Raw genomic sequence first — 17,893 nt, forward strand, 5'->3', positions numbered from 1 at the left:
CTTTATCTCCTAAATTAACTCCTCACCTAACCAGATCTCATTTTAACAAAACTGGACTACCTATGATCCTACTTTTGGCAGAGAATCTGGTCACGGGGTGGAGCTGAGGGGCAGGGGCACCACAGCAGGTCAGGCCTAAGTGATGGTCATCCTGTCTTGCCTAAGGGAACCAAGTGTCCAAGTGGAGGAAAAGTACAGACCTTACGTGCTGGGATTGCCCCCAGGTATGTCTGCCAAGGCACAAAGCCCAGTCAGACTCTTGTGTATTGGCTAACACAGAGCTGCAAGCCTCACCAAACAAGGAGGAAAAGCAGCATTTGTATGAGGAAGAAATGAGCCTCTTGACCCAGAGACAGAAAAGGACATGCACTTTTCAAAATTACTGTAAATGTCATGTTACTCTAGCAAAAAACCTTCATCAAAATGACTGTTTAAGGATGATAAACATTTATGAGAAATGGTTAAACTTTGGGGTTTTCCTAAGTGAGTGCCATTCATTTCAGAAGATGGATGACAAATGAGTCTTTTAATTGATGAAATGTAAGGCCTGTCTAGTTCTTGATGGCCTTAGAGGACTTTCAGCTGCTTTATACTAGTAGCTTAAAACGACAGGAATTGTAGTGAAAATTGAGAGTGGCTACAACAGAATGCTGTTCAGAAATGTCTCTCCCTATTTCCCCAAGGTTGTTGTTAACATATATATGGCAGAGATGTTCTGCCTGCATTCTTCAAAACCGTCTTCCTATTTCTGGAAGTGCCAGATGAACTGAGGACTGCAATTTAGCTATAGGGGAAAGGGTTTGTCTGTACCCTAGCCCTGCATTTGTACAGTGTCAGACTATATGCAGAGTGGTCACTTAAATTTACAATTCAGTAACAGAGAACAGAAATGATAATTGATAATTATTTCTTTTTTCCCCTGTAGTTTTCTTTACTCTTAAGTATTGATCATATGGATGGCTTTTTTTATGACTTTTGGTAAGGATGAAAAAAAAGTGTGATGTTCTTGATCTTTAACAGAAAAGTGTGAGTTCTTGGTCAGTGTTCATGAAGTTTTATATTCCTATTTTATCAGTGAGAAATTTCATAGAAATTCATCATGTGGGAAGCAATGTTTGTGAGATTAGAGTAATGATTAGGTAAAAGTAGCAAAAGTGATAGATAAGATTAAAAAACAAAAGATAAGATCGTGTTCCATTTACTAAATTATTTTCTTTGATATCAACAGGAGCAGAAATTCACCTTGGGTGCCTACACTGATGATTCACTCTCTCAAAGGTCAAATTTGCTACACGTGTAAATTTATGTATTGATTTTGGCTGGGAGAGAGTTAATTTTCTTCATAGTACCTTGTACAGTGCTGTGTTTTGGATTTGTGCTGAAAACAGTGTTGGTAACACCCCTGGTTTAGCTATTGCTGAGCAGTGTTTGCACAGCCTCGAGGCCTTCTCTGCGAGTAGGCTGGGGGGCGCAAGAGGTTGTGAGGGGGCCCAGCTGTGACAGCTGACCCCAACTGCCCAAAGGGATACCCTACACCATATGATGTCATGCTCAGCATTAAAACCTTGAGGGAAAAAAAGGAGGAAGGCAGGACAGTCCGAGTTATGGCGTTTGTCTTCCCAAGTAACCATTGCACGTGATGGAGCCCTGCTTCCCTGGAGATAGCTGAACACCTGCCTGCCGAGGGGAAGTGGTGAATGAACTCCTTGCTTTGCTTTGCTTGCACGTGCAGCTTTGTTGTAGATTAGAGTCTAGTGATTGTCAGTGGCTGCTATTTGCTGTACTGCTTATCGTCTCATTGTGCTGTGCCTGGGAACATTTCGATAACAGCACTGGCCACGTGCCTGGGCTCGCATACAGCCAGGGCATTGCTGCTGTTCCTGTACTGCTGTAGTAGGCATGCTGTAACTACAGGCTGAACTCCAGTTGAAGGCACCTGTGAGTAACTCCATGCTGGAGTAGGTACACCCCACAGCATCTGTGGCTGTGGATAGGTCCACACTGGAGCAGGTAATCCCCTGAAGGGACTGTGGCCTGTGGATAACTCCATGCCAGAGCGTGGGCAAGGAGAGGAGTTCATTGCAACATTAAACCTTATAGCTTGGTTCAAAGGGACCAGGCGTGGAGATTGTAATGGATTTAGCTTTAAATTTTTGTAACCCATTGTTTGACTTGTGTGTTATAGGAAGTACTATAGCAGGAACCACCTGAATGGAGGATAAGCCTCACAGGAAGCCCTGCAAGTCTGACCCAACCCAAAGAGGTTTTGGCAGCGAGTAACTCCACACAACACACTGCCTCTCCTGTCCTGACCAACCACTGTAATAGATGGAACTCACGTCATGGAAGAGGTGAACTCAATGGACATTTTACAGGGGCGGCCCACAGACTAAGGGAATGATATCTGTCTATATATCAAAGGATGGCCGGGGTGGGGGAGGAGGGTGATTAATGGGGATGTATTGGATAATGTGGGACCTGAGCGTGACACAAATGGTATAGAATAAGGGGTAGAGATTGCACTGGTTTGGGCTGCAATGGAGTTAATTTTCTTCATACCAGCTCGTATAGTACTACGTTTTGGGGTTTTTAAATTAGAAATAGTATAAATTTATTTATTATAAATTACAGCTCAACTTTAGAATTGGATCAACATTTGAATAGTGACACTTGCATATCCTTCATATGCTCTGAAGGTACGTTTTCATAGCAAACAACCCTTCCATTAACCACCAAATTGAAAACCAAATAGATTTCAAATTGTACTTAAACAAAACCTTTTTATTTTTTATTGAATTTGATTTGGCTGTGTACCGTTTGTTTTTGATAAGTACATCTATCACTACTGAAAAAACATGTAACAAGATGAAAGAAGTCTGTGACAAGGATGAATTGAAACTGAACGGGAGGAATCCTCTGGTGCTAAATAAGGGAAGGGATCTAAAACACAGGCGTAGCACAGAGCAGGAGTTAAGAAACTCTCTACTTTCGTATTGGTTTTGTTTAATATATTCAATGCTTTCTTTGGAGATAAGGAATACTCTGAATAACAAGCTTTTAACCAAATCGTTGAGTACTTGAATCTCTGTCATTTTTGCATTTTATTGCTTAGCAACATATTGCTCCTAATCTGCAGTTAAGAGCTTACCTAATTCCGTCCTTATCTGGAAATGTGACAGACAAGTTCCCTGTACACAGATAATGCTTTCAGCCTTTGACCTTTCTGAGTACTTTTCCTGCTTACTTTGGCTTCCTGCAAACCTGTCACTGGTGCAAAAGCTAGGATCTCATTAAAAAAACCCAACAAACCTATGAACAAAGTACGTACACACTTGAAGCAGGAGTAGCGTCTTAGCTGCAGCTAACCCAGCTGGGGAGGCTGAGGAACCCAGCATACGTGCAGCCAAGAGGCAGATCTCAGCAAAATGGAGCTTCAGGATGATTTCTTCAAGCATCAAAGTACACATTTGCAAGAAGTGCCTTTAAAACCAACGGAGCATGTGGGGAGAAAAAAACTCCTGAAATACAAAGTCGTCTGTGCTGTAAGTAGTTGCTGTTCTTCATGGCTGCTAGTTTAACAGTTCTCAAATCTGCAGAAATTTTAGAACTTTCATTATATTAATATAATAATTCAGGATAGCTTGGTAAATGGTGCTTAAAGTTTTGCAGCATGAATGCACTAACGTCACTGGCAGATTTCTAAAGTTCTTCTGGTACTTATCAAGCGAACTTGTTTTTTTTCTGGCAGTTAACTGCACTTTTTGTTTTACTACAATAACTTGACAGTTCTTTTGCACAGCAGTTATTGCTTCAATAATTTATTTTATACATTTGTTTTATACATGCGTTTGTGGTCAGAGCAGCCGCGATTCCTCTTTGCTTACTTTTTTATCTTTGGATTTGTCATTAAGAAAGCAGAACGTGTAGGCAAGGCGTTGGTGTGAAACACTTAGGAAGCAAGGCATGGGAAAAGGTTAATGAATCGTTTCGTACAGAATTGTCGGTCCCACATCCCAAATATCGTGTCAACTCTTTCCGTCTTCCCCAGGGCTATAAAAGTCATGCAGCTGCCTTATAAAAAGTAATGTGTAGGGATTATGTTATGTTTTTTAAATCTTTTGTTGTAGCCAATACACAGTTTAAAGCTTCTGTTTGTGATCAAAAATATAAACATTAAATGTGTGTGTATGTATCTGTAGGTGTATATGTTTGCACACGCTTTTGCATCTGTAAATTGGAATTTAGAGAAAATGACAGGTACTGATTTTGGAAGGACTCGAAACTTAATTTTGAAAACAGTCCCATGAAAAAGAGATTCGAGTTATGATACTCTTCATCTCTATGTCATCAGAACAATTCACATAGTGCAACTTTGTATTTAATGCTCCATTGTGCAAGGATTGCATAAAATAGGAAGGAAATATTGGAAATTCAGAAAAAAAAAGAGAAGATAAAATAACAGGCATTTTTTCTTTAAGTCTTCAGTTAAAATAAATGAATCATGAGAAACAATGTGGGAAAAATACCTAACGATGAAGGAAAGTAAATTATACTTTCAAGAGGTACTTGGAAGAGTAAAATGATAAATTTAAGTATCCTAAAACATATTCATTCTTCCAAACGCACTAGTTTTCAAATGCCTGTCTATATGAAAAAAAAATAATCTAAATACTGGAGGTGTAAACTGTTAATATTCTACACCATTTATCTATGTTTTTGGTAAACTGTATGTGTGAAGTACTTCCTTGGCAACTTTTTCCTGGAAGCTTAGGCGGAGAACTGTGTCCTCACAAATAGTAGTCACATTGTTTAGTAAGTCCTCCAGAAAACAGAACATATGCATTAGGAACAACTTTTTTATGAATAAGTAGCCATAGTCCTGAATTTAGACATAAAAGTTAGCTGTGGAAAGTGAGGATTTGAATAGGTGCTACCAATGTTATTTCACCTTAAGGATGAATGTCCCAAAATCTCATCCGTATACCTGTTACGAGTTTTGGGGTTTTACTTCAGCTCTGTCAGTGCTTGCAGCAGTAGGAATGTTTGCTGCTGTGATAGCTGTGCTTTCAATTTAGTATCATCTAAATTATTTCAATCACAAATGTGAGTTTTAATGAAAATGGAGGGTAAAACCATAGTGAACTCTAAGGTGAAGAGTGCATGTCCTGGTGATTGGGCTGATCTGTGCCCAGAGAAACAAGACCTGTTAGGTTACCCTGGCAGTGTTACCCTTCCTGCCCAGAAAGAGTGGCCACTGCTCTAGCCCAAATGCACCCCCTGATTCTTAGTCTTTGCTGACTGGATGTAGGATTAAACTGCTGCCTTCATGCCTGGGGTCTCTTCAACAGACTTCAGCATTTCTGCCACTTCAGGCAATCTTTCCAAACATGCTTATCCCATCTGTCTCTCTTAGTTCTCTCACCAATCCATTTCCATTTCTACTTTTGGGGTATTTCTCCTGTACAAAAACCAAGGAGTGGGCAGCAGGAAGAAAGTAAAGGTGGGAGAGAGAAAGCGTGAAGGAAGTATCTTTGGTGTTGCTGGTGCATGTTGTTGCTTGGAAAAACATCAGTGACGTGAGGCTGGAGAGGCTGAGCAGCAAGGAGAAACAGGAAATTCTGAGCATGGTCACAGGTAGCATAGCAGCAGGAGGAGAAAGTGTGGGGTCTGGAAGGAGCCCCTCCGACTGTATCTGTCCAGAGGAAGAGGTATGTGCAGCGCCAGACCCTCAGTTAGGTCTCCTGATTGTCCCTGTTAGAGGGCTAGTTGGAGTGTGCCACATTCCTGACTTTATGCCTTCTGTGCCTGGATCTTCCTGGTTTGTGGGAAGGAATAATGTGTGCTTGGACTGTCCCAGTGTGGAGCTGCTCTGTGGCCAAATTGTACACCCACACCTGAGAAGTGAGCAGCCCTCCCTGCTGCCATGCTTCTGCCCAGCACTTGCAAGGCAGGACGGGCAGTAACAAAGAGTGTAGGGTGTTTCTGTGAACACAGACGGACGAAAAGTAACAGGATGGTGTATGTGCACTTGGTTATATCCTACCCACATGCACAGTTTTTCTCAGCTCCTTATAATTGCCGTAGTCTCAGTTAAGAGGCACTATTACAGTAATACTGAACATGAGGGTAAGCGTCTCTTATTTCTACTTTATTTTGAATCTTAGTATTTGCTAGTGTCTGGTGGTTCCTGGAAATGGCAGGAGACAAAAGAAGGCTCTGAGGCAAAAATGGGAAGTAAACTGGACTGGTTTATGGTGAATTTCTATGATATGCATTTTCTTTCCCATTGTTGCCTTAGTGAAGAGAAAAGTGCGTACACTATGAAATACCCTGAGAGGGTTGTCACTTTTCATGCTGCCTTTCAGCCAGCATACATCGCCATTCATCTTGAGTGTCTCTTAAGCTTATAGAGGCCTCCTCAGCTCTTCCCCAATCTCCCAAATGTTATGCTGCTTTCTGTGATGAGGTTTCCTTGGGCTGTTTGTCTTTTTCCAATCTCATCTAACCTCACTAACGGAGTGACTTATTATGAGAAACTGGCACATGGGTGGAAATTTGACACTTGCAGCCTCAGTCCAGGTGAGTCTCTTAAGAAATCCTTGTGAGCATTTCAGCAAGATACAGAAGCTAAAAAAAATGAATTACCTTCTCCTTACAGAGACAAAGAATTTGCAAAACAGGTAAATCTATTGAATACTTCCTGCAATCTTTTCCCCAGCAAAGACTTCCCTGATTACAAGATGGGACTGGCCATAGGTTAAAAGTGCAGTATTAAGGTGTTGGCTTGTAACCAGTTCACAAGATTATAATTCTTGTGCCTCTCCTATCTTTAGGCTCAGGATGTCTCCAATTTTTTGATGAACAAGTTCAGAGAAATGATTAGTTCATAAGAAATCATACATTCATAGAAATAAAAATCACACAGTTAATTTCTAATAAACATAACAGTTTGTCACAATTGTGAACTTTAATTTTTCTGTGTCTGTGTGACAGGTTCTGCTGTGCGCTTTGGTGGTTGTATCCCTGGGACTAGGTTTAGGACTAGGACTGAACCGTGGAGGCCAGGAGCAAGGTATGTTTATGATATTTTCAGCATAATTACCGCTGAAGCTAGATCTGGTAAATGCCTTCAGCAGAGGCTCTTTTATAGCGTAATGTAAATGCTCTGTGAACAGTTACCACCTGTGAAAATAAAGTTCTTGCATTTTTCAAGTTGGATTGTATAAAAACTGTACACTTACAATCTATACTTTAAAAACCTATCCTAAACCAGTGAGTGCCTTGCTTTTCTTTCGAGAAGCATTAAACTTAGTTCACAACAGATTTGGAAATTGTATTATAATAATACTTTTAGGAAATTTGAGATAGGAGTTATCTTATTACATATAATTCCTTGCAATTATGTAAGCAATATGTTTTGTAGAAGAGATATCATAGCACCATGCTGGGGACTCATGCTTTGGGTACATTTGGCATAGTTCATGTGGCTAATGTTAAAACTGATCATGAATTTTCTCAGAAAACTTCCATTTCCATAAAGCTATGATAAAAAAGGGCTAATGCTTTGATTTGGTGGAATGTTATTTTTTAGTTAGAAAAACAAAGTGGCATTTTGATGTCAGTAGGTCAAGCTGGATGAGAACAAACACACCACATGCTGAATTAAATAAAACACTTCCTTTAGAATCAAAACAATAGTAATCTCATACTGGAGGAGTTCAGGGAAGCACAGTCTCTTTCTCATTCCTAATCAACACATATTGAACTTGTTTACCTCCTTATACATCAAGTCTTAGCTCCTTCTGAGGTCTTTAAATACTATGGGCCTAGCAGAGAGGATGAGATGGAACTGTAATTGCTTTTTGATGATGTGCGTGTGGTATTACAACTTTCTGTGTAAAATATGCAGATATCCACAACCTTAGACCTCACTGACATTTACCTGAGGAACTTGGTCACAGTTGTAGTAAGTGAAAGATGGCACCAAATCAGCATTTTTGGTGCCTCTGGCTGCAGGTGTTACAGAGCAACCCTAAACTGGGACTGACTAACTTTATTTGCTACTTTCATAACCAGACATACCTGGGAAAGATGCATTAGCAACACACAGTATTACACTGCAGAGTAGGAGGGGAAGCCTGAGCCTGGAGTGGGACGTACCTTTGTGCAGTTGCATTTGCTGTAAGGGCAGTGGGACAGTGTGTTGCTGTTCAGGAGCAAAGGCAGTCACGGTCCAGACGGGTGCTGGGGGCTTGTGCTCTCAGGAGAAGGAGCCTGGAAAGGAGTCAGGAGAACCTGTCATTCTGTACATTTAAAAATTATCACAGAGTTTGCATTTCGTGATAGTACAATTGATTCTGTTTGTATACTCAAGGTAAATTTCCTTATAGCTTCTGTAGTTGTAGTGACTATTAAAAATAAAAGTTAATGAAATACTAAGTTCCTGAACTTGTGTAGTTATGAAGAAATTAGAAGCATGGGTTGCAAATTATGAGGACTATGAACAGTTCCACTATGGAGAGAGGAAAAGGTTTATATTTTTTCTGACTTAGACTCATCATGCTATATTCTATCTAAGTTTAAATCAGGTAGACCATCTGAACAACTTTGAGTTGTTCAAAAGCCAATGGATAGAGGAAAAATTAAATTAAATACTCTAAAGTGCAGCCAAAAAAAGCACAGAAAAACTGTTTGCATGTTATTTACATTTATGAAATATCATAGCTCTTTCTTGACAGAACAGACTCCAGTCATAAAACACTTAGCCCTCAATTACTTCATTCCATCTTTACTTCTGACAGATCCATTTATGCTCATTACATATATTGTTTGTTATTCTAATTATTTGCAAAGCTTTCTTACATTGAACAGTAGTTTTTGATGTAAACATTTAAAGTTCAAGGTACAACATGAGAACTTTCTACATGTGAAACAAGCTGGCTAGCTTGAAAAAAATCATTTTAGCTCTACGTGGTTTCTACACAGTGGATATTAAAGCTTGAATTTTGTAGGCAGTGCACCCTTCAATAGCATGAACCTTTTTACAACTATAATTGAATTGCACCAGCAAATCTGAGTAGTTATATCTATCCCTGTCTAACGGTGTGAATGGACAAGAAATCTGGAAGTGTAGGTGCTCAGAGTGGTTCAAACAGTATTTCTGCAGTACAGAGAATGTGGACACAAGGCTTGTCCAGCTAGTCCAGATTGTCCATCTAGTGTGGAGCTGTGTGGATGTTTGGAGATTGTCCTCGGGTGTCCTCAAGAGAGCCAGAGCTCTCCCTTCTCCCTGCATGAAGGTGTCAGAGCTGAGGTGAGGAACTGCATGTCTCTATTTCCAACATGAGGCCCCTCATGTGGACCCTTTTCTTTCTTTCAATCAAAACAACCAAATCTGCAGATTTTTAAGGGATGCTGTAACAGTCAAGTGGGAGAAGTCTGGTCACAGTCCCAAGGGCTCTAATAAGCCTTATGGGCCCTGCCCAGCCCCCCAGGACTGCTCTCACCCTGCCCATGGCCCAGGACCCCATTTCAGCCCCCTGGGGCCATCAGCCCCTGCCCCAGGTCCAGCCAAGCCAGGCCCACCCACAGGCCAACAACCTGGCCTTGGCCTGTCCCTGTCCCCAGGGAGGTGCCCAGTGCCTGGAGTAGGGCTGCCCTGGTGCCCCCTGACTGCCCCACTCCTGATTGGGGCGATGGGATGGGCCCTGGCTGCCAGGCCTTGCCCAGCCACCCTGGGGAGCCCCCACGGCTCTGGGTGCCTGGCCCTGAGGGAGCCCCCATCCTGGAGGGAGCCCCCATCCTGGAGGGAGCCCCACCCTGGCTCCCTGCCAGGTACATTAGGGAACATCCAACGCGGGAGTTGTTCTTTCTTTCGCATCGCAGACCCAGAAATGAGCAGGGGACATGCCAGTTTCCCCCTCCTCGTGCTGGGAGGATGGGACACCTGGGCATTGCCTCCTGTGCCATGCAGTCCTGGGGAGACCTGCTGCAGAAACAGCCCTGCCACAGGCTCTGGGCGAGCTCGGCCCTAACAGCCACCAGGACCTTCGATGTCCAAAGGACTTCCTACAGCTTTTGTTTTGTCTTGCTGACCCGTGAGCTAGTGACTGCATTGGAAAATGACTCGGGAAATGGATTTGGGAAATTATTTAGCACATTTCTCCCCACAGCTCGTGATCCATTTAACTGATCTGTCTGGGACAGGGTTACCCGAGCACTCACACTCGCTGCCTTCTCCTTACAGTCAGCTGCAGACACAAGTGCAATGAGCCGCACAGGAAAGAGGTGTCTGGCTGCCACTGTGACAGCGGCTGCAAGGAGCGTCAGGACTGCTGCTGGGACTACGAGGACACCTGCGTGGAGCCAAGTATGTTCCCCTACAGGCAGTGCTCACTGGTTTCCATTTTATTTTGGGTTTGGTTTTTCACATGATAGCAACAGGAAAAGAATAAATTCCCATATTTATGCAGAGATACAGAAGTTATGTTGCATTCCCTCAGGGAGGGAAGGACATGGCGGTGTTGAACTGCTTCTGCTCTCAGACGGTTAGAGGCCCATAACTTGGTGACGTGGCAGGACATGGAATCTTCCTGTGTTTGTCTCCAATCAGATGCGTGTATTTTTGTCGCCTGTGAATAACCAAAGCATTTGCAGTGCATATTTCCTGGCCCAGATAAAGCTGTGAATTGAACGTGAGCGGAAATCGTAGGTTACCTTTGACCGGGTAACGATCTGAAACAAGGAAATGATGCCGCTGTGCTGGCACCTCTTGCACGTTGGAAGAAGAGTGGGTGTTCCTGGGCCACGTGCACTTTCCAGCCTCATGCAGCACTTGGTGGGGGCTTGGGGTTGGAGGGGTGCACTCATCTTCCAGGGGACCGGCCTGGCTCTGCATCAAGGACAGACTCCTCTCCAGTTACTCTCTCTGCTCTCACGGCAGCTACATGGGTGTTTCTTCATCCTTATCACTTTTTCGCCCGCTTCAGCCCTTACATCTCTTTTTTATTGTCTGCTGCAAATCACGTGCAAGAGCAGGAGAAAGATCCATTTCCTTCTCTTTCTCTTCTGTAGGAGAAATATGGGTTTGATTTTTTTATTTTTTTTTTAGAATCATAGAATCTTTAAGTTTGGAAAAGACTTCAAAGATCATCAAGTCCAACTGTCAACTCACCACCATCATGTCTACTAAACCATGTCCCGAAGTGCCACGTCTACATGTTTTTTGAACGCCTCCAGGGATGGTGACTCCAACACCTCTCTGGGGAGCCTGTTCTAATGCCTGACCACTCTTTGGGTGAAGAAAAATCTTAGATCTTCCTGGAAGAGTGGAAAGCATTGAAGAGGGTGACTTTAGGAGCACCTTTGTAAAATAAATTATTCTATAAGTCTGTGTTACCATTCAATGGCCACAAAAATAGGCTTTATGTGTTAAACAAATTCTTGAGTTTTCCTTTCAGATAAAACTTCAAAGCAACTCAAGCAGGACATATAAACTATAGTTTAACAAAATCTTTTTTTTTTTCTCTTTACCTGTTTGTGGGATTTCCACATAAAGGAGTTCACATAAGGTTCTGTGAACTGAATCATAGTCTTTTTCTTCCAATTTTCAGCCCGATCTTGGAGGTGCACTAATTTCCGTTGTGGTGAAACACGGATAGCTGGAAGTTACTGTTCTTGTTCTGATGACTGCTTGCAGAAAAAAGACTGCTGTGTAAACTATAACAGCGTTTGCAAAGGTAAATCCAAAGTCAGAAAGATTTATATATAAATTGTCCTGTGAAATAAATAGATGGGCAAACACAGCAGTTATAAAGGTTAGATGTATTTCTTTCTCAAGATTAGAGTCTTACAGTGACATTTTGGAAAACAAAGATGTTTTGAGGTGAAGCTTTTGGTATTTTTGACTAGGAAAAAGACAGTTTGTGGAGAACAATGTGAATGTGTGTCATTCTTAAGACAGAGCAAATCTTTTGAATATTGCAGCAGTATACCAAATGTGGGGGTTTGGGGTTGTTTCTTTTTTTTGTCCCCAAAAATAGATGGAGACATGTTTTCTGCTTCAAACTTCATGCAATCCAAAGTACATATTGTAGTAATCATCCCCAACTGAAAATTTCCCATCCTTTTTATTAGAAATTAATTTTCAGCTTGTGTTTCTCATGTTGTACTTATTTCCAAATATCTTTGTTCATAGCTGATTGTTTCATACAGACTCAGGCTAAACCCATAAAGAATAGCACTGGTAGAATTAGATTACAGGATTGATACCTGAGGAGTATACTGGTGGCATAAAACGTGGTATCTGTTATCAGAATTCCTTTATATTGTAAGGTGACAGAGATTTAAGGCATCCTGCAAAATTACATTTGTTGCCTACATGCAAACTAAAGCTAAAAGCAGTCAGGAGTTTGACTAGGTGTTGATTGATCTGATGTAGTTAAGGTCACTGTATATCCCTGCCTTTGGCTGATTACTGGGAGAGGAGCTTTCTGTGGTGAGCCACTTCAACAGCCACTCCTTCTTCTCTTTTCTTTATATTTTTTCCTTTCTTGGATGCTTTCCTTCTTTCTTCTCTTATTGTCCTCCCCTATTTCTTCCAAAGACATGGGTAAACATTATCAGAAATTAGTATAGCTGTGAAGCAGGTGGAGAATATTCAAAGGAGAACAGAAAGAATAACTTGAAATTTGGAAGCCAGGGTAAACAAGGAAAGATTGAAAGAGTTTGGGCTTTTTACAGACAAAAGGAAAAAAAGGCTAAAGGGGGCCCTGGCAATCATCTCTAAATGTGTGAGTGGTATCTGCAAAAAAAGAAGGCAGTAATGCCATGTGGACAGGATACAGTTTAAATGTTTTCCATTTAAAACCAGATAAAACTTGGGCTAAGCTTTCATAGTGATTTCTTCTCCATTTTGTTTATTTGCTTGTCTGTGTAGTACATCTGCTTTGTTTTTAACTTACAGTTGTAAGCATTAGCCCTTTCAGGGTCTGAGGGCCTAATAGGTTGCACTGAACGATTTCTAAAGGTGTCTTCAGCCCTATGTTTCTATAATTCAGTACTGAAGCAGAAAAAATACTAGGAAGTGTTCTAAAAAGATCAACCAGGAAACTTCTTTGTTATTTATGTAGTGTTTTTTAATGCTGACTCAGTATTTGCTTTTGTCCTTTTAGGTGAAATACCTTGGGTAGAAGAACCATGTGTATCACTTGAAACTCCTCAGTGTCCAGCTGGGTAGGATAAAATACTTTTGTCTTCTTAGCAAATAAAGTCATTGTGATGGTCAGAAATACTCCAGTGGCCTGAAGCAGGTTTTCATGAGGTTTTCATATTTACTGAGAATAAGGTTCCTGCCCTGAGGAATATTCTATAGAAGCGTTTTGTGGCTAGCAGTGTTTTTTCTTTCTAAAACCTTGGTCATTTTGTTGCACATTCATTTATCATTTACTGTTTAGAGCAGAGTATAGGAGTTTAAATCCAGACTGAAAGTCAGTTTGTAAAGACCTGGAAAAATTGTTAGAGTTATCTCAAGGTTCATGTATCACAAATTGTTCATAATCCATTTTATGTTACCATATTGTGTCTGTGATAATTCAGATGAGTCACCTTATGCAGGCTGTAATAACTTTTAGAATCTGTGATTGCAATTCTTTATCTAAATAACAGTTGTTTTTTTGTTTTGTTTTGTTTTTTACTTGAATTATCTGTGGGAAGAAAGGTGTGTTGAAAAGGAAGCTATGAAAGTAGCCATATATTTACAAACACTGAAATGTGGCAATTCTGATGCCCACCTGTAGATATTTTGCTATTTGTACACTATTGCAGAATCAAGGTAGAGGCTCGGCAGAAACACAGTTTAAAAGTTGTTCTCAAAGAAAAATGGATTATTTTCTCATTCAGTTATGGTGTTTGTGATATCACTTATTATTCTGTCTGTTTTGCTGCCAATTTAGTTTAGTCATAACAATAATGCCTTTAGTATTGTGGCTTCTTCATGTGTTCCTGCATGTGCCTCCCAAAATAGGTATAAAAATATACTTGTTAGTTTAACAAATAACTTGCTGAGTTAACACAGTTTCATAGGCTAAGCTTGGAAACTAGTGGAGGAGGGCTTCTTTAAGTGCTGTAAACAGCATTGCTATATAAAGCTCCATTTAATTTCAGATTCAAATCAGGAAGCTGTTTTATACAAACTGTTTTTATACAAACTGTAGATGCCAGTGTACTTCTGTGTTTTGGAAAAACTACTGTGAATGAGACACAAACTGTGATGGTGATTACTGCCTGATGTGAATATATAACTTTTTAAAATAGTTATCACTTAAAGTATTACTCCAAAAAATGGTTTGGAGTCAGTTATCAGTAACTCTGTTTTATGAATCATTTTCCTTCTCAGTATTTTCCAGGCTTATGGAGTGAATCGTTCCTATAAATTACAAATAGTTGGGGTTTTTAAATACTATGTGTAGTGAAGCCTACTTCAAACTACATTTTTAATTTAATTGTATGTTTACAATTTTTGTGTTTCTTTATATGTTTCTAAGGAGACTGTGGAATATATAATGATGGTTAACAGAAAGACTGAATTTGCAGAACTAGATAACTTGATCCTACTGATTTTGTCATGTGGTGGTATGAGAAAAGGTGCTGTAGCACCAGCACTTTATAACTGCTAATGCATTTTTCTTTAGGAGTCCTTTCAGGTTGGTTAAGAGAAAGCATGTTTAATAACTTTGAAGTTTATTTTCACAGTTAGCACCTCCTAGTTAGAATTTTTATTGCAAGAATTTAAATTCTGTTCTAGATATCAGCTGCAGTTTCTGCCTATTTTGTCATACCTACTGTATAAACTCAGATCTGATGCTTTTATCCTTGTTTCTTTACATAGAGTCTTACCCTAAGCACATTAGCAGCTCCTGCATTCCTTTTGTAGCTTTGAGTTCAGTTTGACAGGGGCCTTGAGGCAAAGTGTTCTCCAGCTCCTTAAGAGGTGGGAAACTTGAAAGGTATAATCCACAAAGAACATGGACTGCTTAGTGATGTCTTCACAAAGGAAATGTGGTAAGGTAAGGGGTTAGCACAAACCTGGCATTGCAAAGAGATTACATTTCTCAGCACTGAGGCCAATTGACCCTAACTGCTTGCTGGGTGACTGCTGTACTTTTACAGTCCTTGTGCAGCTGCCCTGAAAGGTTTTTTAAGATGCATTAAGAGACAAGAGACAGAATTCAACCCATTACTATATACAGAGGTACTTTGGCTGTTCTATGTACTGGGTTTGTATTTGGATGCTAGTCTGAAGCACTTGTATTTATTTGTATTTGTAATTAAATATTTGTAATTTAAAGATTAACAAAACCCAATTTATTTTTCTAGGTTCTATATGTACTGAGTAGCTTGTATTTTATTCTTCCAGTGTTGTTGTTTTCAGGAGGATTGTGTATTTGCACTCAAAATTGAACTATTTATCTTGCACTGTAATATTAATTCTGGGAAGTACATGGGAATTCCAGATCTTGCTTTTAAAAGTAGAATTTATATTGTTAAAGATCTTAACAAGTCATCAACTCTCCAAACTCCTTTACAATGACAGACTCATATTTTTTTGTAGCTTTGATCTGCCACCACTTATCCTTTTTTCAATGGATGGGTTTCGAGCAGAATACTTGCAAACTTGGAGTTCTTTGATGCCAAATATTGAAAAACTCAGTAAGTTATCAAGAGTACTCTGACTATTTTCTTTAAAAGCCTGCATGCAACCTCTCCAGTCCCTTTTGCTGCTGTCATGCATGTGTGTTGCTCAGCAATAAGAAAATCACAAATCAGGTCTCCCTTATCAGTTGCATATTTTCATTATTAGATGTTCTACATTAATTCTTGTATTTGAGTGCTCAGCAAACATGACTTTCTTTAACAAGTCATTCACTAGTTTAACAAGTCTAATACTGGTCAGCAGCTTTTTATTAAATAAATAGTTTGAAATACACATTCAAATACAGTTGAAGGCTAAAAAAAAAGTTCCAGAGAAGGGTTTCCTGCATTCTCTGTACTCCATTGAAAAATTCTAGCTGATAAGGAGATCATCATTATAATAATACAAAGAGAAATAATATAATACAAAGAGAAAATGTATTGGGTTATTTGGAAATTTCCTCAAAGATGCACTTTTTCAAGTCAGATATTTTAATATATTAAAGAGATGCTTCATATTAGAAGTATGTCAGTGAACATTATTATATTAGACTTAAATACAATGTTATTTACATATTTGTATAATTTAATATATTGATGTGATTGCAGTAAGGTTCAAATAACTGTTTCCCGGTATTTCTGAATATTGGGAGAAAGAGTAAGTTGAAGATTTTTAATTTGTGCTGTAAAGGGCTCTAAAAAGTGAGACCCTTTAGTGCACACTTTGTTAAAATTTCCTGAATAATTTAGAGCTCAGTTCTCAAGATACTTTGTACCTGGACAAAATGTCTGCATATTTATTAATTTCTTCTCAGCAATAATAGTCTAAATTGACAGTGTTTGTATCTGTTCTGAATATATCATATTCTGTTTCTATTGTGCTCATTTGAAAACTTCACATGGACGTTACAAGGTACTACATTTTACTGAATAGTTAACAATCTTGTTTGTGGATAATGAGGGTATCCAGAAGCCTGAACTTGAAGCAGCGTGCTAACCTGACTTCTTGCGCAAATGTTTTATTCTTTGATGTCATTCTGACTTTGGAAGGAACTTGAATGAGTGAAGAAATCGTGCATGCAGAAGTCAGTGTTCAGTTCCAGTCTTTTGAAACAGGTGAAAAGGAAATGCCAAATTGACAAAAAGCATGAAAACCATGCTAAGTATATGTGTCCAAGAAATCTTTTCAAACAAGAACAGATCTAATTCAGCATTACTCATATTTGTGGTCAATGTTAACAATTGCTTCTGCACATTCATGCTTATACTTCTCAGAAAGAATGTAGCTGTTCAAGAGAAATACATAAAAAATATGCTGATTTACTCATGTATTTGTCAATTATTCAGCCCTTTAAATGCTCTTTGAGCATTTTGTTCTGTACAAAAATGGGACAGTTTTGTTGAATAATTTCAAGCTTTCATCATTTAGTTGAGGTTGTTTAGTTAAAATCGGTTTCTGTCCTTTGAAACGCTGTACATCAAAGAAAGTGTGTTTGAGAACAATTCATACAGAACTGTTTCTCCGCATGAGATAGATTAAAAAAATGGCATTAGGGCATCTTTGAGTCTTCATACTTTTGTTTTGTGGGTAAATAAGTTGGATACCACGGTGAATTTAGATATTACAGATGTTCAGGTGTGGTAATTGCCTTAGATTGCTGAAAAGTGAAGTGATGTTTGGAGATAAAGGTAGGACACCTGGGGTAGGATTCACTCCAGAGCAGGACACCTACATTTAGCTATGTTCTTGTAGGTGTCTGCATGTGAGATGTCTACATGCTCATTGTCGTGTATGGTTAGTGCAGTCTGTACAGCACGGTGCAAGAGCCTAGAGAGCAAGTCAGCTCAACCGAGAGACAAGAGGGTGCCACAGGATGAAGTGTTGCCTTAACCTAGTATACTTCAGAGTGCTGTGGCATATCCTAGGTGGCCTTCAGCAGCTGTGGCAGGAGGACACAGATTTCCCGGTGATCTTGCATCAAAACTGGCAACTTTCATGCAGATGTCTTGGATATCTGAGGGTATCTCAAATGGCACTGGACTCCAGTGCTTAAGCAACTGAATCGTTCCCATGCATCCAGTCACCAGACAGCTCTGCAGAATATCTTGCCTGGGCTGACCTGAGGTTTCAGTCTTATTGCGTAAACATGTATGTCTAATGCCGTTTTGGATCTCAGAAGTATCCGAGACATTCATTTGGGTT

At 39.9% G+C, this 17,893-nt stretch overlaps 1 protein-coding gene across 1 annotated transcript in view; it reads left to right on the forward strand.

Annotated features, from left to right (window-relative positions):
* The first annotated feature begins 3,395 nt into the window (after positions 1-3,395).
* ENPP3 (ectonucleotide pyrophosphatase/phosphodiesterase 3) overlaps positions 3,396-17,893 on the forward strand; it is a 42,000-nt gene continuing 27,502 nt past the window's right edge. Inside the window, exons 1-6 of the mRNA XM_054819274.1 lie at positions 3,396-3,542; positions 6,994-7,072; positions 10,247-10,369; positions 11,613-11,738; positions 13,173-13,233; positions 15,611-15,708. Of these exons, the coding sequence (XP_054675249.1) occupies positions 3,426-3,542; positions 6,994-7,072; positions 10,247-10,369; positions 11,613-11,738; positions 13,173-13,233; positions 15,611-15,708 (604 nt within the window). The 5' untranslated portion in view covers positions 3,396-3,425. The remainder of the gene's footprint in view (positions 3,543-6,993; positions 7,073-10,246; positions 10,370-11,612; positions 11,739-13,172; positions 13,234-15,610; positions 15,709-17,893) is intronic.

The sequence above is a fragment of the Grus americana genome, chromosome 3 (assembly GCF_028858705.1).
Source record: "Grus americana isolate bGruAme1 chromosome 3, bGruAme1.mat, whole genome shotgun sequence".
Classification (NCBI taxonomy): Eukaryota; Metazoa; Chordata; class Aves; order Gruiformes; family Gruidae; genus Grus; species Grus americana.